Source organism: Mesoplodon mirus (genome assembly GCF_964341445.2).
Source record: "Mesoplodon mirus genome assembly, chromosome: 11".
NCBI lineage: Eukaryota > Metazoa > Chordata > Mammalia > Artiodactyla > Ziphiidae > Mesoplodon > Mesoplodon mirus.
This window is the reverse complement of record NC_138987.1, coordinates 27,558,227-27,581,339: the sequence shown is the minus strand read 5'-3', so window position 1 is coordinate 27,581,339 and position 23,113 is coordinate 27,558,227. Positions and strand designations below refer to the sequence as shown.

The 23,113-nt window shown below is 46.2% G+C and overlaps 1 protein-coding gene across 1 annotated transcript in view; it reads right to left on the bottom strand.

The window, feature by feature from the left end:
- Nucleotides 1-23,113, bottom strand: part of STAB2 (stabilin 2) — a 155,126-nt gene that overhangs the window by 85,016 nt on the left and 46,997 nt on the right. The window contains exons 11-22 of the mRNA XM_082635128.1: nucleotides 21,260-21,342; nucleotides 19,400-19,549; nucleotides 17,998-18,141; nucleotides 17,530-17,586; nucleotides 17,255-17,380; nucleotides 12,519-12,572; nucleotides 12,154-12,234; nucleotides 9,710-9,862; nucleotides 7,585-7,647; nucleotides 4,866-4,952; nucleotides 3,937-4,023; nucleotides 2,136-2,247 (exon numbers count right to left, since the gene is read on the bottom strand). Coding sequence (XP_082491254.1) covers nucleotides 2,136-2,247; nucleotides 3,937-4,023; nucleotides 4,866-4,952; nucleotides 7,585-7,647; nucleotides 9,710-9,862; nucleotides 12,154-12,234; nucleotides 12,519-12,572; nucleotides 17,255-17,380; nucleotides 17,530-17,586; nucleotides 17,998-18,141; nucleotides 19,400-19,549; nucleotides 21,260-21,342 — 1,197 coding nt within the window. The remainder of the gene's footprint in view (nucleotides 1-2,135; nucleotides 2,248-3,936; nucleotides 4,024-4,865; nucleotides 4,953-7,584; nucleotides 7,648-9,709; nucleotides 9,863-12,153; nucleotides 12,235-12,518; nucleotides 12,573-17,254; nucleotides 17,381-17,529; nucleotides 17,587-17,997; nucleotides 18,142-19,399; nucleotides 19,550-21,259; nucleotides 21,343-23,113) is intronic.

The window sequence follows — 23,113 nt, the reverse complement described above, 5'->3', positions numbered from 1 at the left end:
TGGTAGGAGAGTTTAGTCTGGAAATTTCTCACCTTTTCCTGAAGACATTCTGGAAGTGATTTCTCCTGCCGGCACAGCCTCTGATGTGTGGCTTACATATTTGCGCTTCACCCTCCATCACAGCAAACCAATGCTAACTCATGTCCAATATTTGCACACTGACCTTGTTCTAGGCATTGGGCCAGCCTTTAACCTGAACCCTCTCATTCACAGTCACCAGCCTCAGGAGATAGGTATCAATAGTTTTACCATGCCCATTTTCCAGATGAGGAAACTGAGGCCCAGAGAGGTAAAACAAATTGCCTGACTTGCTGGCAAGTTCCCAAACAGGGACTTGAACTCAGACCTTCAAATTCCGTTAGTGACTATGAGTAACCAGCAGATCAGTATATCGACTGGCATTTCCACTGTCTGTTATCATCTTAAACTTTAGCTGCTAACTTTGCTTTTGATTACAGGTATTTAAAAGTTGCAACGTGAGCCGGCGTATCAGACTCAGGCTCCTCTGCATGTGGAAGTGAAAAGAACATTCTGGAGACTCTCAAAGGCAGGTGGCAAGGATTTGGGGGCTTGAATGTGATCAGAAATGAAGGAATCTGTGGTTTTGCCCCAGAAGGGACTGATGGGAAAGGGATTTGTGTCGGGGCTTGGAGCCAGCATCCAGGAAAGAGAAACACAGTGAGGGCTGGCAAAGCACAGCTAGGTTTAAAACAAAGAAAACTTTTCATAAACTTTTAAGAACGTCAGGGCTTGGTTAGCAAGGAACAAGACCCCAGAATGAAGAGGAAGCTCCCCTGCATGAGGCGGTGGGCAGCAACAGACCTAGACAAGAGGCTTTGGAGCAGGAAGCCACCACTGCTGCCCCAGCCTCGACATCGTGACTATTAGCTTCATAAAAATGCCTATGTCAACAGGCTTTGGAATAAACACCTATTTTTTTTTCCCCTCAGAAACCTTATTTGGCAAAAAGAGCATTGGACTAGGATCAGTAGCCACAGATCTGCTGGGCTCTGGTGTCCCATCCTTCTTGAGAGGTAGCCGTGAAGATCAGACAAGGTAAGAGAGGAGAGGGGTGGTGTGTTTTGTAACAGATGAGTGGAGTTACTAGTGTTAGTAATAAGAACGTTTTCATTTATTGATTATTTGCTAGGTGCACGCTCTGGGCTGAAGTCCTAAATTATGATCTAACTTAATCAACAACCTATGAGGTGGGCACCAATATTGCCTTCATCGTATAAACGGGGAAGTTAAGCTTCAGTGAGGGATTTTTTCCAAGGTCATAGAGCCAGTAAGTTACAGAGTGAAGATTTTAACTTCAGGTTGGTTTGACGCCACAGCAAGCTCTGATCTATTCATTTTTTTTCTATCAAGTTCTAATCTTAGCTTAGATAGATGTATATTTCTATCTGTGTACTTAAATATGCACATGGTGTTATTTTTAAGAACATACTGTGTTTTCTAAGATGACGTAACTGCATTTTTTTCAATGCCTAGTGTTGTGGAACTTTCTGCATGTTCTATGAGCTTCTGGACATTTATATCACTGAACTTCGCGTGGCGGCAACAGTACCAACAATGACAGATAATAATATTGATAGTGCATACTAGGCGCTAGGCATCGTTCTACGGCAAGTGTTTCCCATTTATAACTTGTACTAACCTTACGAGGTAGTTACCGTTATTATCCCCATTTTATAGATGAGGAAATTGAGGCCTAGAGAGGTGTAGTAACTAACCCAAGGTCGCACATTTAGCAAAGGGAGGAGCTGATGGAAGAGGACTGCTTCAAAGATGGGGAGTCTGTTTTCTGATATGGAGCCCACGATCACTTCAGGTGTGTGGGGAAACCCTAAAAGACTGGTTTTCAAAGTGTGGTCTTGGGCCAGCAGTGTTGACATCTCAGGGAACTTGTCAGAGACGCAAATCCTCAGGTACCACCCAGGCCTCCTATCTCAAAGCTCTGTGAGTGGGGCCCAGCAATCTGGCATGTGCACTGTTTGGGACCCAAGTGCTTAAGAAATACCCTGTGATAAGGGCATCCACCAAGCCAAGGGGCACCTGATACCAGGACTGCACTGCAGTGTTGCAGGGACCCCGGGTGGGGAGCAGAAGGCAGCTCAGGAAGCGACACTTACTTTTGTCACACCGAGGTCCGTATTTATTGGGGTCCGAGCAGAACTGACACTGGGAGCCCTGGAAGCCATCCTGGCAAACGCATGTCCCATTGCCGTCGAGGCCGTCGGCGCACTGCAAACAAAGGCAGGGCCCCTGGCTGTCAGGACGACACGCCCCCGACAAGGAGTCCCAGATGCTTTTGTTTCCTGGCCTGCTTCTTTGACTCAGATTCAATTCTGCTTGAAATGACTCTTTGGGACCCCCTGTGGAAAGTGGAGTTGCGGGTATTGGGTAGGAAGCTAGGACAGTGACATATGGGTGTCCCGAGCCAGGATTCAGAACTTCACAGGAAGTCATTTGGTTGGGGGTGGGGTGGGTGTCACAGTGGTGAAATGGAACCTCTAAGCAATGCTTAAGGGGCAGCCCGATAAACCACTAACCTTCAGAATGAAGGCAGGCCTTTCTCTCCAGATGCTCACATGCTCAGCTATGTGACTCCAAACGGCAGTGTTTTTCCCTTCAGTGAGAGCATTTTACCCCTCATCTCCCCAGCTATTTCAAGGTTAGATTTGTACTGACTGACACATATCAGAATTGGGCTTCGGTCCGGGACCACCCAGGTACAGTAGTTAATTTGTAGCTGCCTCGCCCTATTCCCCTGGCCTGTGTGGTGTCCCCACTTGGTGGTCATGCAGTTTTTTCTTCCCCTTGAAAGAGGCATATTTTCGATGTGGATTTCTTATATGTGCAGATCCATAATTTCCCCATGTGAACCACAGCTACTATTACCTTTGTATGTTTAGCCCTGGCCTCCACGCTAGATGAGTTAAGTTTTGGCTCTTACATTTCATAGGTTTTGCAGATGGGCTAAACATTCAGGACTTCCTTGGGGGTCCAGTGGTAAAGAATCTGCCTTCCAACGCAGGGGACATGGGTTCAATCCCTGGTCCAGGAAGTAGGTTCCCACACATGGTGGGGCAACTAAGCCTGCGCACCACAACTACGGAGCTTGCGCACCTCAGCTAGAGAGCCTGTGTGCCACAAACTAGAGCCCACATGCCAGGGAGCCTGAGTGCCACAACTAGAGAGAGAAAACCTGCACGCCACAGCTAGAGAGAAGCCCATGCACTGCAATGAAGATCCCGAGGGTCGCAACTAAGACCTGAGGCAGCCAAAAAAAAAAAAAAAAAATCTTAAAAAAAGCATTCACTGGGCAGCGCTTTTTTTTTTTTTTCTTAAGAATAGTAAAATCTCGGCCCTAAAAATACTTGGAGATCGGGCTTCCCTGGTTGCGCAGTGGTTGAGAGTCCGCCTGCCGATGCAGGGTACACGGGTTCGTGCCCCGGTCCGGGAGGATCCCACATGCCGCGGAGCGGCTGGGCCCGTGAGCCATGGCCGCTGAGCCTGCGTGTCCAGAGCCTGTGCTCCGCAACGGGAGAGGCCACAGGAGTGAGACCTGCGTACCACACACACACACAAAACCCCAAAAAACTTGGAGATCAATGCAGGCCAATCCTGCTATCTCCCACGCTGGGAAACTGGGGTCCAGAGAGCCTTGCTGAGTTGCTCAAAGTCATGCCATCAGCAGTAGGAAAGCAGAAGCGACATCACTGGACACCCTTCCCCCTGCCACTCCCAGGCAAAATTCCTTCTCCTGTAGACACCCTCTCTTTTTTTAGCAACTGATCTGTTTCTTTTACTCCCTGGGAACAGTGACTGGCATAGTATCATTTCTTGGTTTAGTGGTTTTAAAAATTATTTTTCGACTTAACACAGGTCAACCTCAGCACTCGTGAAAAAGTAAGCCTCAGTCTTGATCACCTGCCCATTCCTGGAGCATGGATTCGAGAAGCCTCCTGGACACTGGTTGCAGTCGGGCCCGTAGAAGCCATTGCAGCACTTTGGTATCTGAGAAACAAAATGTGTGTTGCCTTTTGGAATCCCAAGCAGAGTGTCAGTTCCTCAAAGGAAATATCAATACATTTTAATTTCCATTACGATCACAAACAGTATCAGCCCCCCCCCACCCTTAGGAGCGTGACTTTTTCTCTTGCAGATGATGGCGTGGCTTGTGCTCAGCCCCCTGTTCACCACAAATCTCCTGAGGGCCACCCCGGGCTGCTGGCTTGGCTCTGGCACTGTGAGAGCCAGATAAAGGCTTGGGCTCATGGAGCCCATGTTCCATCTAGTCAGGGAAGAGACGATAAATTTAGAAGAAAAAAAAAAAAGAGGATTTCAGATAGCAGTAAGTGCCGGGAAATCCAAGTGCCGTTATCAAGTGGTGGCAGGTGGGAGCGGAGGTGTGGGGAGGTTGGCGGGGGCACCGTGGATCGGGTGGTGACAGAGGAGATGAGGGTTGGATGGAGACCTGAGAGATCAGTCAGTCCCAAGAAAACCTGGAAGAACATTCTTCCAGGAGGGAATGGCAAAGTCACACCTGCCGAGGTGGGAATGAGGGTGAGAGACAGGCCAGGGACACTGCAGAGGGTGGGCCATGCAGGGTGGTGTCAAGGGTGTGGTCTCCATATTAAGCACGATAGGAACCATGGGATGAATGGACGCAGGGAGGGGGTGACCTGGCCGCCATGTGGGGACTCTACCCTTCCCTTCCTTTGCAAGAAGACATGGTCAAGGCCCCAAGGGCAACCTGTGACTCACAGACCCTGGGGCCCAAGAGCTGCGCAGCCCTGCGGGCTTCTGTGCAGGCCTTGGTGGCCTGGATAAGGGCCCCGGCCACACACAAGCCTCACCTTCACAGTGGCATTACAGTATCTGGCACAGCCAGTCTTCAGGCTTCTGATTCGGCCAGTGTAGACACATTTGCGTACGAAGAGTGTCTGGAAGAAAGCCAATGAGGAAGAGCATCGCAGTCTGCATTTTGAGGTCCTCTGGGCCTGACTCGGCTTCTACAGACACTAGACAATCTACTTCTGTTTTACTGTCAGCGCTAGGAAAGAGTGCTAGAGCACACAGCACACACACGGCCCAGGCAGAGCTGTCACCCTGTTAAGCCTCTGTTTCCTTGTGGGAAGAATACAGGCCAGGGTTTGCACGACGCAGGGCATAGGTACCTTTCCGTCCCTTCTCATGCCCTGGAAGACATTGTTAATCAATCAGGGAACATGTTCCTGTGCGTCCAGGATGTGGCTTAGCCTCCCCTTCCAATTAATAACCATCCTTAACCACTTCCTATATAGAAATGTTGGAGCAATTAGAGACTTTCCTCCTAATTTGTACAAAGATCCACCAAAAAAATAGTGAGAGTCTGAGTTTTCCTCTTAGGAATTGTGGGGTATAGGGGCAGATTTCTTTCTATTCTCTAACCTCTGATACCCACTCAGAATTACGGAGAACTACCATTTATTGAGAACCTAGTAGGGTCAGACACATTGCCTGTATGAGGTCATCAATCTTCAACTCCATGTGGATATTTCTCATCCCTTTTTTATAGGTGAGGAAACTGAGGCCCGGACAGGTTAAATCCTTTTTCTTAAGAACACTGATAAGGGGCAGGTCGAGAGAATGGATCTTACCACCTACTAACTTTAGGATCTCAGAGGCAAGTCACGCTGTCTAGTGAGCCTCAGCTGCCTAATCTGTGAAACAGGACAAAAATGCTGATCTCAAGTTTTGTGCTGAGCATTTAGTCCATGGCTCAAATTTTATGTTAGATAAAAACTGACATGGAGGTACTCCTTCATCTTAGGCTCCTACTTAAGAAGAGAGTAGTGAAAACCATGGGCAGTAAAATCCTAAAATCTTAAATGTCTAAAGGAATTCTGAGGTCGATGAGGAAGGACCATTCAACCCCCTTGTTGGCTGTCAGGATAATTAGCCAAGTATAGACCATGGGAGCCTGGGAGGGGCAGTTTAGGGGTTCTCTTGGCTCTGACCCACGTGTCCCATTTTTTCCTTTCCTCTCTCCCTCCTTCCTTGGGCTGAGGCAATGTAGGATTATGGTCTGCGTGTACCAGCTGTGTGACCTTGTGGGAGGGCTTTTATGTTTCCTCGCCTTAGTTCCCAGGTTACACTCTGGTTATAACGTGCCCCGCTCATAGGTTTGCTGAACGATGCACTTAGAACAATGTCTGGCACACGGCACTCACTGGGATGCCAGTCACCACAGTTTCCTCTTCCCTTCTCCCTGTCCACATCCCCTGGTAGACAGCATCCTGCAGGACTCAGGGGTGATGGCTTCACTGAGCAAAATAAATATCTGAACACCTGTGCCTATTTAATTTTCATGTTTTTCTTTATGAAATGCTCCACAATAGGATGGTGTTAAAAAAAACTCATCACCTTCTTTATAATAGCGATCTATTCTAATGTGGAATGAACTGGCTGGTTGGGAAGTTCTTTCTTAGCATGAACTTGGAGGCAGGAATTTCTATCACCAATTTTACCTTAGAACACGTTGCTTTTGCTACCAGTAGAGTATTTACTTGGCATATAAATTATGCCAAGAGAAATTATCTGTTTTCCTTTTTAGATTAGAGCTTCTCAAGACCAAAACAAAACAAAGCAGTATCTTATTCATCTTTATGCTCCCTGAACCAGATCTATAATCCTCAATAGATGCGTGCAGAATTCTATCAAGCTTGACAAGGTTTTGACGGTTCTAGTGCCATTTTTCTTGATATTTCTTGTATTTCTCTCCAGAATGATGCTTGGGAAGAGCAGATACAAATGAAGCGTAGCAGAACATGCCACACTTGGCACAGAAATGTGCCACTTTGGCATATGGATTATTTTGTGCTAAAGGCACTTGAAAAATGGCAGGTACAAAAACAAAAAACAAAAAAAAAACTTGTATAAGTTTAAGATGTACAACATAGTAATAATGATTTGATGTAGGTATAGATTGTGAAATCTATTTCACATTTTAGTTACTTTTCCACAGTTACCTGTCTTTGCTCAACATACTATATAAACACTTGGGTTTTGCTGTTTCTCCAGGTCTTCATTCTCCTATGGAAGCTCTTATGTATGTGTAAAAACCTGTGCTTTTCTCCTGTTAATTTGTCTTATGTCAACTTAATTCTCAGGCCCGGCGCAAGAGGGTGAGGGTAAAGCTTTGCCTCTCTTATGCAAACACTGGATTTTACTTCATAGGGCAAGTAGAGAGGGAACATTTACGGAGTGGCTATTTGATTTAGGCATTTGCACTTGGAGTTTTATCTGTGCTAATCTTGCTGCGGCTAGTGTTGATATTATTATTACCATTTGCAGATAAGAAAATTAGAGTAAATATGTGAAGCAACTTACCTTGGATAAATGAGCAAGGACTCAAACACAGATCTGTGGGCCGTCTTTCTACCACCCCCCCCCAGATATAGCAGGCTAAGAGCTAACCGTATGTTATCCCAGATGGAATGAATATCTTTTAAGAGGGGAAGATGGAAAGGATGAGAAGCCACACCCGTGGGGTTGCTTGGGTGATGTGTGCTTCCCTGAAGCTGTCACACTCACTGTGGGCTCAGAGTCGGCGGGGCATTTGCTCCAATACACCAGGGAACAGCTCACACAGGTGCCCTGGAAGGAAAGACTGCAGGTCAGTACGGGCGTCCCCGTAAGAGGGAGGGGCAGGTCACGTGTCTGGCCTCACGCATCCTCCCTGTGAAGGGGTCCCACTAGTGTGCCACTCTCGGCCTCTCTCCCCGCCCTTACTGCCTCCACACCAGAGAGAAGGAATTTGGGAGAAGGAAGTGGGCCTGCTCAGAGCAGCCCCTTCCTCATCCTCTTTCAGGCTCGGACAGGCCTCAGGCTTCTGGTCGACCCTCGGCCGTGTAGAGCGGCGCCTGCCACTGAGGGGACACTGCACTTGCCCACCTGTGCCAGGGATGTAGTACTAGCATTGGCCACACGCTCAAGTCCCTGTTCTCCAATTAGCTTAGCAGTAATGAGGCTGAACATGGAATCTCTGCCGTTCAGTCTCCTGGGCTTCCTCCTCCATTGGTTCTGAATTCGGGAGGAAGAAAAGGGGTGTGCGCCTCCGAATCTCTCCAGATCCATTCTCTGACCTTCTCTACCGTGTTCTGTGCTCCAGCAGGTAAACCCTGAAGGATGGTCTCTTGGGGCCCCTTGCCAGTTTCCAACTGGTCTCGGTGAGGTGCCAGCAGTATATTGGTGGGTAGGGGGAGGACAAGGTCAAGGTCTTTCTTTCCGGCTCCCTCTCTGCTCGAGCACCGTTCCTACAGCTCCTCATGGATACCTCTTCTTCCATTCTCCCCAGGCTCACTGGGTTCAGGTAACCCCAACCCCTCCCCACCACTGACTCCCTGGTGGTAATGGTTTCCTGCCAGTGCTTCTCCTCGGATGCCCCAGCATCATGTGCTTGCTTCCTCAGCCCTGCCCACCCCTCTGTAGCAGCTTCTTCATTAAAGTCTCTTAATTTGAACCCTGGGGATAAATTCTGCTTCCTGCAGGGACCCTAACTAGTACAGAGACTTACTAATGAAGCCTCTAAGATTCAAACATAAATACCCAAAGGCAGCTATGGGTTCAGCCTGCTGAAAACTGAGACTTCTAGAAGAGACCAGCTGCTTCTACTATTTACTAGTTCTCAATACTTTCCAGAGAATACATTTGTACTTTTTTTTTTCTTTTTTTTCTTTTTTTTGTGGTACACAGGCCTCTCACTGTTGTGGCCTCTCCCGTTGCGGAGCACAGGCTCCGGATGCGCAGGCTCAGTGGCCATGGCTCATGGGCCTAGCCGCTCCGCGGCATGTGGGATCTTCCCGGACCGGGGCACGAGCCCGTGATCCCCTGCATTGGCAGGCGGACTCTCAACCACTGCGCCACCAGGGTAGCCCCATTTGTACTTTTAATAGACCTAATGGAAACCACCCTAAACCACACAGAGCAGACTGATTTGACTTTAAACCCAGAGAAAAGAGTAAAAGAAGACCTCGGTCTAAGGCAGCTATTGGGAAGCCCTTCTGATTTAACCAAAATTCTTTTGGTTGTGGCTCAAACCCACATCTTAATTCTTCTCTTTGGGGAGATGGAGAACAAGTTCTTGAACAACCTGCAGAAAAGACTCAATAGGAGTCAATAATTAGACTTGTTCAGAGCTCCCCCCCCGACACCATCCCGAGCAGCTGCCATTCAAGTTCAGGGGAGGAAGTCTGGAGGACAAGAGCAGCCCTAACTCTATGCCTTGTTGCAGGGCTGCTCTGTTCTTGGTTGTTCAAAATCTTGTTGAAATTTAGTTGCTCTGATTAAAACCAGCTGAGCCAAAAAGTTGCAATGGAAACAGGAAACCTTGATTTTGGACTTCTGGCTTCCAGAACTGCGAGAGAATACATTTTTGTTGCTTTAAGCCACTCAGTCTGTGGTGACTTGTTATGGCAGCTCTAGAAAACGAACATAGCAGGGTAGCAACTATCAATGTGGAAACTCCCCCAGGAACTTTGGTTCACGTTTGATGAGATACGACCTCAGACCCTCCTGCCTCTTCACAAAGACGGACAGGCCTCCCGAACGCGGCTCAGGTGTGAAACTATCCTCGTCAGCCCCCTCAGAATGGTGAGGAGAGAACGGTCTGCTCTAGGGGGCTGTTTAGGGTCCTCCCTGAGCTGCCTAGTTTTCTTACCAGTTTCATCTCTCTCTTTGTTTCATCACATCGGTGGGGCAGGATGGGGACGATGGAGGGAGGAATGAGGACTCCAGTCAGTGTGTAAATCCGGCCGTTTTTGGCAACGACCTCCATTTCTTCCATTGCCACATCATTTGCCAGAATCTGTCCCTGGAAGGAAGCAACGGCATCTTTCATCCTTCTGTACTGAGCAGCGCCAGAGGTCCCCAGGCAGAGCTGAATGGTGGCGACCTCTCGAAAGAGCCTTCAACTTCACTCAGCTTTCCACTGAGTGGAAGACTGTGATCAGAAGAGCTTGGCTGACAGGGAAAAAGATGAGTCTGTTGAATGAATTCCTGACTGACTCCAAGCAAGGATGTCCTTGCAGATATGGTCCCTGCCGGTGCCGGACTGGGGAAGAGGCATAACTATTCCAGCTCTGCAATATGTTTGCTAGGAGACCTTGGGCAAACTGATTTAACCCTGTGGTGAAATGGGGATCCACTCATTCAGATACATTTAGTGGCCTTGTACTAGACTCTGCTTGAGGGTCCGGGGAGATATCAGGGAACAAACCCAGACAAGTTCCTGCTTATGCTGTAGGCGAGGGAGCAGAAAATGAACACATCAGCAAGAATTCTGATCTCTACTTTCCTCCCAGATCTGCTCCCCCAGCAATATTAACGGCAGTGCCATCCTTCTGGTGGCTCCAATCAGAAGCTCAGGAGTCATCTGTGGCTTCCTCCTTCCTCATCCCCCATCCAATCCATCAGTACCTTCTGTTGGTCTGCCTTTCAAAATACCTTCAGAATTCAACCACTTCTTACCATGTCTCTGCTACTATCCTGCTCTGAGTCACCATCATTTTTTTTTTTACGTTAAAAAGATTTTTTTATACCATTTCTAAATGTTACTTTCCATTTACAGTTATTAGAAAATACTGGCTCTATGCCCCGTGTTGTACAATACTTCCCTGAGCCTACCTTACACCTCGGCCTGTCTCCCCACTACTCGCCATCCTTCTTCTCTATTTCATTCACCTCCTAACCGGTCTCCCAAAACGTATGTCTGATCATGTCGTTCCACTGCTCAAATCCTCTAATGGCTTTTTATCTCATTCAAAGTAAGAACCTACATCCTGGCCCCAAGTTCTCAGGCCATGTGTGACCTGACCCCACCTCTCCTTCTCTCTCCTACCGCCTTGCCCTCCTCCTACCTCTCTCCTTTCCTCCCTCTGTTCTGGCCCCGAGGACCTTGCTGTTCCTCAACCCGATCAGCGTGAGCCTTGCTTCCCACCTTTGCACTTTCTGTTTCCTGTCTCTGGAATGCTCTTTCCCCAGCTATTCACATTGCCTGTTCCTTCATTTCCATCAGGTCTTGGCTCACATATTTTCTTCTCCATGAGGATTTCTTAGACACTTTACCTAAAACATCAGCCCCACTCCTACTTTCTAGTTCCCATCCTTGCTTTGCTGTTTTTTGCCTCAGCACATACTACTCTCTGATATATGATATATTTAACTCACTTATTATCTATTGTCCTATGTACTAGAACGAAAGGTCCATGCAACCAGGGACTTTTATCTGTTTGCTTACTGTTCCAACCTTGAGGGCCTAGAATGGTGTCTGACACATCTGAGTCACTCAAGAGAAACTTGCTGAGAGAATTCCCTGGTAGTCCAGTGGTTAGGACTCAGTGCTTTCATGGCCATGGACCTGGGTCCAATCCCTGGTTGGGGAACTAATATCCCACAAGCTGTGCAGCTTGGCCAAAAAAACCCAAAACAAAACAAACAAATAAAACCAAAACAAACAGGAACCTGCTGAAAGGATGACAGGACATCATCATCACAATCCAAAGTTAATCAACAGGAGACATAATCTCTATGCTGCCATATTTCTGCTGATATTACAACCCTGAGAAGTTAGCAGAATAATATTTTGAGTTTCTTACATAAATCATGTTCCCTCCCACCTCAGGGCCTTTGCACCTGCTCTCCCTTCTGTCTGAAACTCTCTTCTACTCATCTCTGCCCAAGTTCACATTACTCATCCTTTGAAGCTTGGCCAAAGCATCATCTCCTGACTGAGGACTTCTAGATTCCCAGATCTGTTTGGTCTCCTTCTGCTATGAGCTCCCACGGCCCTCTTAACTTCTTCTTGGGGCCCCTGTTTATAAATTGTAATTAAATAATTAACTGGTCACTAATGAGTTGCTTAAAGTTGTTTTCCTTGCTGGGATGTAAGCCTGTTTTTTTCACTGCTTTATTCTTGGCTTCTAGTTCAGACTCACACATGGAGTTGCTCAGCAGGTATTTGCTGAAAGACATAACAAATGAATGAAATAAACATAAAGAGTCGAAGCCTGTGAATCAGTGTCGAGGTAGGATAACCCGATGAACAATCATAAGCAGAGAAAAATGCATTTGAGCAATGACGTCAGCAGTAGAGTTTTCACCTACGTTGTCGGTTGTGTTAAACCGTATGATCTGGTTGGCCATGCTCCTTATGTGAGGGGTCGAAATGAGGGCAGCCACTTCTAGCTGCAAGAACAAGAGAACAAGAGAGACACTGAGAGCGGCACCCAAATCCTCACTGGAAAAAATAGCTTGAAAGCTTATGAAATAAGTGACAGGAGCTTTGAGGTCACGAGTTTTTGTGGCTTGGAAGATTTCTTTGATGACGGGCTCATTATTCACTGCTCAGCGTGTGCTCAGAGCACCAGATAAAGAACAACTGTCACACGTTCTCTAGCACTAAAATATTGGAATTTAAGGTCAGATATCTTGAAAGCAAGGAAAAAATACCACAGAAAAGTGGGGCTGACCTGGGTAAAAGGGACAATATGGTATCTGACGAGTTCCAGAAGCTTCCGAGATCCCTGCAAAGGAATCAAAATACTTCTTTAGTCACTGAGGAAAACACAGATTTCCCTCTCTTGTTCAAACTTCCTTAAATGACTTTGGACACTTGGTCAAGAAAAACAAATGACCCATAATCTCTCTACCGGGAAGTCCAGGGTGAGAAAAGCCCCATCCCCCGAACAGCTAACATTCACCAAATTTTTACTTTATGGCAGGGGCTATTCTGAAAACATTATATGCACATCTCATTTAAGCCTCCCGACAGCCCTGTGAGGTGGGGATACTACTGACTCATTACATGCGTGATAACACTGAGTTTTAAAGCCATGGCCAAGGTCACAAAGCTAACTTAGGATACAAGCCGAAGAAGTAACTCAAGCTCTCAGTCACCTTGCTCCATCACCTCTCTCCATGTCTAAGGCTACATTCCAGGTTTTCTAAGGCAGCCTCAGTTTATGATTCTGTTTCACTCTCTCTAAATAACCATGTGCTTGTTAGACCATGTGCTGGTTATTTAGGAACAGACAGTCCTTGTTAGGAATATCTGGCCAGGGCTCTTTCTCCTGTGTTCTCATGGTACATGTTCATCTCGCCCTCAAGGCCCTTTCCAGGGTTTCTCATGCTTCAGGAAACAGAAGCAGCAGTGGAGAAAAAAAGAGAGTCTTGGGACCCTAAGCAGGATGAGCAGTCCCCATACGGGTGCCCTGGAGACCGTGTTCGGAATTGAGGAACACAGGGCCGCTCTCTCTGGTGGAAGGAGGCGGCAACAGTGGCGGTCGGCTGTGGTATGTCTGTAGGGTTACAAGCTTCGAAGCGCTGAATTCTGCTACTTCAGTGGCACTGCCACGGTTGCTCTATCTTGGAAAGGAGAAGGATTACAAATCAAGATCATCATAACCTCCAAGAGGCTGACATGCTAGGGACATGTTCCAACAGCATGAGGTCCCAGGTGGAGAGAAAGCCCTGCCGAACCTGAGTTCCATTCACTCAGACCCCTCTCTGCATTCCCCCTTGGCCCCTATGCCAGGGGAATTACCTGTAAGTAGAGTGACCACACATCCTGGTTTGTCTAGTACAACCCTGGCTTTTATACCTATCCTCCTGGCAGCCCCATTCACTCTCAAAAGGGTCCTGGTGTGGACACTCGTCAGGCCACCCTATCTATACATCAATAGCATTATGTGCAGGGCAGGGTTACCAATAAGAATGTTGAAGTTGACCACCAGTTGGCCAGCCCTGGAAGTGATGGTTTCTGTAGCTCTGGTTCTGTTACTATGAGACTTTGAGTAAATCACTTAGCCTCTGTGTCTTGACTTCCCCTTACAGCTACTTTATGGTACCTGGAAGTGAGGACTTGCAGGCAGAAGCAATGCTATTACACGTTTGGATGCTAAGTGGCAGAAAGGGTGGGAAAAAGTGGGGACCACTGGAAAATATCAGACAAAAGTAGACTGCAAACTCCCAGAAGGCAGGGACTGGGTCTGTTACTGTGTCCCCAGCCAGCATAGTATATATAGGGCACACGACAGGACCTACATAAACATTTGTGCCAATAAGTTAAAATGAGGAGGGGAAGAGTCCCGAGAAGGGCACTGAACTGGACCTCAGGAACCCGAGTTTAATTGTGGTACTGCTTCTGTGTGACCTTGAGCAAGGCACTCAGCACCTCTAGTCTGCAAAACAACAGGGTTTGAATGGACCCCTTCCACCCTCTAATTCTATAGAAAGACCTTATCAACTGGATAATCCACTTCTAAAGCCTCAAGAATTAATTGGCGTTGGATCCTTTTTACAAGAAACAGGAGAATGAAAGGGACAAAGGAATTGATCAGCATCACTCTGCCACCGTGTGTGCCTGCCACCTTATCTGGCTGGGGGCCATATCATTCAGATAGAGTTTAGTCCAGTGAGGCTCAGGTCGACAGGATGTGCTTTCAGGTGCCGTCGTTGGAGGGCCTTTTGGTGCAGTGCATTCTTTCCTTTATGAGGACATTCACTTCCTACTTGCTGTTTTAGATGAAAACCACCACCACCAACAAAAACCAAGCCTTTTGGTGCCAGAGACAGAAAGGGAAAGTTTTTCTACCAAATTGTGACTATGACTTTGAACTCTGTAAATTCACCTCTTTTTGTCCCATTTAGCTTGCAAGGTCTTTGCGAATTGGCAAGGGCTGGTCTCTTGCTCCCTTTGCTCTTATTTCTGTCTAGTTTGGCGATGAAGTCATAAGCTGGGGCTTGTGATCGATAGCCATGGTCTCTGCAAGGATGGGATGGTTCAGAACTGAAATTTTGCTTCAGAGAGAAGCAGAAAGATACACTGGAAAGGAAACGATGCATTCCCAAAGCAGAATTAGAAAGTATTCTTCTAATGAAATCATTTTTTTTCCCATTTCATTGGCATAACTGATGGGCATCTTCTTGTCTCCAGCTGAGGTTCCTCCCTGAAGATAAAGCTAAAGGATGCTCTTAAGATGGGTGGAGAGAGAAGGAGCTTCCCATAGATTGAGGAATTTTAACCCACACTGACTCTGGACCAGAGAAACTGGTAGAAATGATTGTTCTATTCCTCACCTAGAACTTGAAGTGGAAAAACTGTTTTAGACTCAGGATAAAGAGACTTGAGGTTTTATATGCTTTGCGAGCAGAAAGATACTGCCTTTGAGAGAAATGAGATTGAGAGCCAGGGGCAATGATGTGCTGGTAAATCCCTTCTATGGGGAAGAAAATAAGCCCTGATTTATAGTGTTGGCCAATTGCCATGGTGTCAATATTCCTACCAGAGGCTGATTTCAAGCTACCAATGGGATCTCATTGAACCGGAAGAGACATAATCTACTCTTGAGAGCCTGAGTGAAGCAGCTCCAGTCACCACTGGAAGGAGCTACAAGGAAAAAGACAGGAGCTTCCCCAGCCAAGGTACTTGACAGAAAAGCAAGGAGGCTGATCTTTTCTATCCTAGTCAAAAGGCTTTGTTTTAATTTTAAATGTACCCGATTAGGTGTCTGAGAACTCCTGTATTATTATTAAAAATATCTGTATCAAATTAGAAGCTGTGCATTCAGAGAAGCCATATCATCTCAGAATTTTAATACCTTTCCAGGGGAGAAATGATTACTTCTTGGATTTAACATTAAATATGAATGTGAGTTCTAAAGAGAAGAATGTTCGTTTTCCTGTAATAGCTAGGTTTCAGGAGACTTGAGTGTGAATCATATTTTTAAAATAACACCCTAGTTTAAAGGCACCGGGAAATCTGACTTTTAAAATGGAAACCTGTAGCAAATCTTCACATATCAATACGTTTAACATCTGTTTGTAATGTAAGAGATTACCTTCTGACTTAGCTCCTTGATACCTATTTTTTTTTAATCCAAAGTATTCTGAATGCAAGATATCCTTGTAGGTACCTGAAAGTATTCCAGAAAGGGAATGTGAGCCTCTCCATCATTCAGGTGACAAGTTTCTGAGTGCCAAAAAGCAGTGTGACCTGGGATACCTGAGTTAGAAAGTTGGTGCTTATCAAAATGTCGATTTCTGGGTCTCATTACACTGCCATGGTATCAGAACGCTTGAGGTGAGCTTCTGGAATCAGCTTATTTAACAAGCTCCATGGGTAATTCTTTTTTTTTTTTTTTTTTTTTTTTTTTGCGGTATGTGGGCCTCTCACTGTTGTGGCCTCTCCCATTGCGGAGCACAGGCTCCGGACGTGCAGGCTCAGCGGCCATGGCTCACGGGCCCAGCCACTCCGCGGCATGTGGGATCTTCCCGGACTGGGGCACGAACCCGTGTCCCCTGCATCGGCAGGCGGACTCTCAACCACTGCACCACCAGGGAAGCCCGCCATGGGTAATTCTTAAGCATACTAAAGTTTGGGGATCACTACTCTAAAAGATTCAGACCCCCTCCTTCTATATAGTCAACACTGACCTGTATGAGGTCATAGGGAGTTGTGCCCCATTGCCAAGATGGTAGCAGGGCCTCAGGGTGCTGAAAGAAAGCCTGGGGTCCGTCCTGTAATTTCACTATTTAACATTCGAATGAAAAACATTCCATAATTAGCTAACCTTCCTTTCAGTTTAAGGCTGATATTTCTGGAAGAGGAAACACTTTAAATGGTATCAGTCATTTATACCCTAGAGTGAGAGAGTAAAAAATCTCCTTTCTTGAGGAGGACGTGAGAGAATTGAAGGTTTATGGTGTATAAGGAGAGGGTTATTGTGGAGAGAACGGAAAACAACAGAAAGGAGAGTTGGGAGCCCCTAAAAATCACATTTATTCCTTTTAAGTTTAGCCTAGACCTGGCCCAGAATGCCCTACATTAGGCTTCATTTTCTAGATGATTTTAGAGATATAGGGAAGTTAAAATTATGATCTTGCTATTAAGAAATATTAGAAGAGCCAGGACAAATCAAACCAACCATTCAGAGCTGGGGTTGCAAATAGATTTTACTTCCTGTGCCCAGCCTGATCGACTGGTCTTATAGTTACATGGAACTCTACTGAGGAGATGGTAGCCACATCTAGGCTTAGCTCCAGAGTACTGTGATTGATTAATGATGTCTGCCTTTGTTTTGCAGAAGGGTAGATGGTGATATGTGTGCTACTTATTTGTCATCCTTAATTTACAAAAAGCCTGTATGGACAGAGACTGAAGCAGTGATCCTGACATGACACCATTAGAGTCAGTAGGATACAATACCTCCGAAGAAAGGAGATAATCGAGAGCGCCATCCTTCATGTTATTCAATGCTTCATCACTTGGAACGAAAACGGTATATGGTCCACCAATCCCATCCTCATCTAAGACATGTCCCACACTGGTTTCCTGCATTTGAGAAATGAAAATTTATATCTGCAACCTATCTCAGATAAGTATCTGAATTCCCCAGGAAGTATTTACAATTGATACCCCCTGCTAATTTGACAAAGGACTGGACATAAAACACTTTCTAGAAATTCATGAAAAGTACATACCTCTAACAAAGATCTGAACTTGCTGTATCTTGGTTGTAGCATTGTCATTATGGTTTGCTAAAAAAGAGACATCTTGCTTAAAATTCAGTGAAAAAAAAATAAGGTGGTTTAGGAAATATTTAGATGGCTCTAACATGAAAAGACTGATGACAGAGTTTACATGTAAGTGTGGATCTCCTCCATAAAGCACAAGGGGTAAATTTTCACAACAGCTGGTCTGAGTTGTCAGGTGTGACTATGAAAAAGGTCACAAAATCAACATCTTTCCTACACTTACTATATGCCTTTCTTTCTCTCTCAGACGTGCCCAGAATTCTACTAAAAACAGAAATTATCCCGTTTTCCCCATGGTTGGGATCCTAGTACAAGCAAAAAGTGCTGGCATTCATTTTCTTCTTGGGAGTGACTCTCCAGGGAGTAAAGGGAGGTGGATTTGAGGTGACGTCCCCTTTACCTGAAATATCTCACCTCAGTATTGCTCTCAAACGTGGGCGCCACCTTGTCCATGGCTCTGTCGAGGATGTGCAGGAGCCCGTTGGAAGCAATTATGTTCCCTTGTATAATTTTTACCTTCTTTTTGCCTCCATAGAGTTTAAGCTTCAGGTGACTGTCCTAAAACACCAAGGAAAAATAAAAATTAATGTGTGCCCTTGAAAAATCGAGCACTGGATTAGAAGAAGTCTTAAATCCTTGGGTTCTGCTATTTATTGGCTGTGTGATCTTGGATGAGTGACTTATCCCCAAAATGGGAGTGATGGTTTCTGCTCAGTTGAGTTCACAGGTCTTTCATTAAGATCAAATGAGATAACATATGAAATCACTTTTGACTACCAGTGATTGCTAAATGAGAATAAGGCATTATAGTCTCCCCGCCATAGATGGCAAGCTACAAAAAGGCCCCAAACTATTCAATTTATCGTAAATTCATTACCTACTTAAGTGTTTTGGACAGACGAGGCACACAATAAAACATATTTGTTGAATGAATAAAGGAATGAATGCATGTCCTTGTGAGAAAGGAAACCACATCTTCCTTTGTCTGTCTGTCCGTCCAACCATCCATCCATCCTCTCACACATACAGTACAACCCACTGGTGAAGGATTCAGGCTTTGGGGTCAGGCAGACCTGCTTTTGAATCGTGGCTCTGGCTCTTACTGTGCAACCTCTCAGTTTTCCCATTGGAAAGGCCTTCACAGGGCTGTTGTGAACCTTATGTAACACAAATCCAGATTTACCCCAGTACCTTGCATGTAGTAAGTGCTCATTAATCTATCAACTATTGATATTTGGTGAAATGCAACAGGATAGGTCATAACCCCTCCCCCCATACACACTCTCTCTGTTGACTGACCATGTGCCCTTCAGCTCAGTAAAATCACAAACAGAGTTATTTGCGAAAGAGGGGGGAGACATTTTAAAAACAAAACAGAATTAATGGCATTAGGAGAGATGCAATGTTGAGCTGGAGAGAATGGATAAACCCCGGCAATCTAAAACAAACAATCCATTTCCTTTCGTAAGATGAGTGCTGATCTGGCTTTCTGCTGATGCTTCCAGGAAAAAGGTTTACTGTAAATTTCTCCTTCCTGCTGGCAGTTGAATGATGGTTGCCTTGAAAACTAATTCAGACCAGAGCAAGATCACTTTACAATTCCCTTTCTGTAACAGTCTACCCCTCTCCTACCTGCCCCTTTCCGGTGTTGCTGTCCATTTTTTTCCTGTATAGGGAAGTGCTCTGACAAATAAGGAACAAGGAAAGAAGTTCTTCAGAACCTTTCATGACCCCCGGACACCAAGAGAGAGCTGGCTATGGCCATCGACTCAGTGAGCAGCTTCATTCTGGGAGTGAAAATCAGAGAGACCCTCACCTTATCACCATTGAAGATTTCCCCTGACTTTCCGGTCAAAGTATAGAATGTGTCTGTATTATTCATTTGCTCGGTGCTCATCTGCCCAGCAATTATGTGGAGTTTCACAAAGTACTGAGCAGCTTCGTTATTCAGCAAAAGCTCTTTTACCTGAGAAAAGAAAGCCGATTCCTTCAGTCTGTACTGTGGTTCGAAGGGAAAAATGAGGTTTGTGATTCAGGTTATGACTTGTTTAGCATCAAAAACATCAAAGTTGGGCTTCCCTGGTGGTGCAGTGGTTGAGAATCTACATGCTAATGCAGGGGACACGGGTTTGAGCCCTGGTCTGGGAGGATCCCACATGCCGTGGAGCAACTAGGCCCGTGAGCCACAACTACTGAGCCTGCGTGTCTGGAGCCTGTGCTCCACAACAAGACAGGCCGCGATAGTGAGAGGCCCGCGCACCGCGATGAAGAGTGGACCCCGCTTGCTACAACTAGAGAAAGCCCTCGCACAGAAACGAAGACCCAACACAGCAAAAATAAATAAATTAATTAATAAACTCCTACCCTCAACATCATCTTAAAAAAAAAAAAAAATCAAAGTTAGTTCACCCTGACTTGAGTTTGGGCTCTTTCAGATACAGATGACTTTCCCAGAGATAAGCTGCCCTAAGCCAGGCCTTAAAGGGAGCAGACATCTGGAGGTGAGGCACAGTATGCTCTCAAACCACAGGGGGTGCTCTGGGAGGGAACCGGACATCGCGAGGAGAGCATAGCGCTGGGGCTAGGAGGACCAACGTGGTTGGCAGGGGCTGAGGGGTCAGTCATCTTGAGCCCAGGAAGCAGCTGGGAATGAAATGTGAAATTGTGTGAAAAGACCCAGTAGAGTGGACCGATGGAGCTTTTGAAGAGCAAAATTAAGATTTTCGAAATCCTTTGGATCAAACTGACGTTTTGTCAACAGTCACTCAGAGACCTTTTCTCAACTCTGTGTAAATTCAATCTGCATATTAAACAAGAGACCACATGCAAAGTGTCTAGCCCAGATGCCTTCAATATTCACTAGTTTTCCTTCCCTACAGGAGACGTGTGAGTGCATCTCTGAAGATTAATGACAGATTCGTCTCGGATGGATGAATGGTGGTGGCATATTAGGAGGAGAGGGTCTGAAACTCGCTGGGTGTTAATTGAATGCAGCACAAATTATGATCACAAAATATCTTGGATATTTTTGTGATCGTATATAAACCAATATAAACCAATTTCACGCAAATCAGTGTTCATTACCTACATTAAACCAAATCTAACTATTGCACCGATACCATGGGAAACCTCCACTGGGCACTATGGGTTTCATTCCCACTGGTTGACATTATCTGAGAGAGCAGCTGCTCACACTGAAGACTACAATTCTCTTCTAGTTTCCCCTACCACTGTTACCACTTATGATGATTTTAAAGAAACAAATACCTAGCTGGTATGTTAATTTAATTCTTTCTGTGGGAAGTGAGCAGTTTTGCATTATGCAAATCTTATTTATCACGTGACTACAGTTGAGAACCCTGAGTGATTACCCTTGAGGGGTAATGACTGCAAGGGGGCATTGGGGGCGTCTTGTAGGGAGCTGGAAATGGTCTTGCTAGATACCTCGACGTGCACTTTGTGACAGTTCATTGAGTTGTGCAGTTACTGTTTGTATACTATCCGTAAGGACGTTTTATTTTGCTCAAAGAATTTTACAAAAAAATTGCCATCTCATCATCAGTAGGTTTAATTTTAATGGGGTTTCCCACTTTAAATAAAGAGGGTACTGTCTACTAAGGTGTTTTTTTTCCACATTAGTCCTTATTTATAAAACAAGGTTATTTAAAGTACTTACATTGAATCCTTTTAATCCCTTGTCTGTCGGCAGCAGCACGGTAAATGGTCCCAGGTTACTCAGTGGCCAAGCATAGGCTTTGTCTTAGGAGTTGAAATACACAAAGAAAGAAAACACCAAATGGGTCAGTAGCTCATGAGGAGTAAAATCAGGCAATGCCCCTTGTGGTCCACTAAGACCCTCTGACTCCTGAGCTTCTCCGTTCTAATTGGTATTACGCAGGCCCTAGGTGAACTGGGAAGCTAAGAATGTGAGGCCCCCCAAGTGTTCCTCACGACTGTGTGATTTTTCCTGTAGCCACAGTCTTGACTCAAAGATACCCTGGGATGAGAGGTTCCATGAGGCCATGCGACAAAATCCTTGGGCAACCCCTGCCTCTGTGCCCGACTTTCTGAGCTGTTGCCATCTCAGTGAGTGAAGATGCAGCCCTTGCTCCATCAGGGCCAGCTCAGAAGAGCCTCATTCTTGGGACTTCCCTGGTGGCTCAGTGGTTAAGAATCTGCCTGCTAATGCAGGGGACACGGGTTTGAGCCCTGGTCCGGGAGGATCCCACATGCTGTGGAGCAACTAAGCCTGTGCGCCACAACTACTGAGCCCGCGTGCCACAACTACTGAAGCCCGTGTGCCTAGAGCTCGCGTTCCGCAACAAGAGAAGCCACCGCAATGAGAAGCCCACACACTGCAACGAAGAGTAGCCCCGGCTTGCAACTAGAGAAAGCCCGTGTGCAGCAACGAAGACCCAATGCAGCGAAACATAAATAATTAAAAAAAAAAAGAAGCGCCTCATTCTTGGTTTAATGCTTTGTCGTTGCCATTGTGAAATGCTCAATACTTTTTGAACAAAGAACCCCTGGTCTTTTCATTTTGTACTGGGCTCTAGAAATTTTATAGCTGGTCCTGTTCCATGCCCCTGGGGAGGCGGGGACACCAGGATGGGCTCTGTGCTCTCACCCAGGAGGCAGTGTGCCCCGCACCTCATAAACCGGGCAGGTGACAGGGTGACTGGACTTTGTCCAGGGAAATGTCTAAAGGACACTGTCCCCCTTGTCTGTTCTCACTGATATTCTAAGAGTGTGTAGAGGAAGGCGGGAGAGCCCTGAGGTCTGCCAGTAATGCCTGACTCCCTGGGGGGTGTCCGGCAAAGAGCGGGTCGTTTGTGTAGGAGGCACGTTATTTGCACTGAGGACACAGCACTGACCAGCGCGGAGCACTTCCTCCTCCGCCCGCGCTCTTTCTGGGAGATCATGCTTGGTGACTGGTCAGTTCTAGATACTGATATTTTAAGGATTCTGTTGATTGCTCAAGCCTGTGTTTTATTTCCTGTCGACTGGCAAAATGTGTGTTTTACTGGAAATCTTGTCTAACGATGTGATCAGCTATATTTCATTCTTATGGGAGTGTGAGGTCATGACCTCTAGAGGGTGTTCGGAAAGGCAGGAGGGTGTTTTAGGCTGTCACCCTGCCTGGGGGTTGGCAGAGAATGTGTCACTATAGACTGTTAGTGGTTGGGGGACCAAGGATGCTAAACACCCAGTGATATGTGAGATGGTCGGTCGCACACCATTAAGACTGCCCCACATTCAAATGGCACCTTCGCCGAGGAGCATGGATAGTGCCTCCCAATACTACCTGCCAACATTGTTTCCCATCTGGAGGCCCCATAAGGTCAAGGGAAAGAGGATGGATTCCATCCTCACATCGGTAGCTGCCTATCTCACTGTTGTTGCAGACCTGTTAATTGACAGTGACCCCAGGACCCTGTCCTTAGCTGCTGCATTGCTGGATCTCTTGGCACTAACTCTCATCTCCTTGGAACAGCTGCTTGTCCTTTTCCTCCCACTTGCCCTTCCTAGA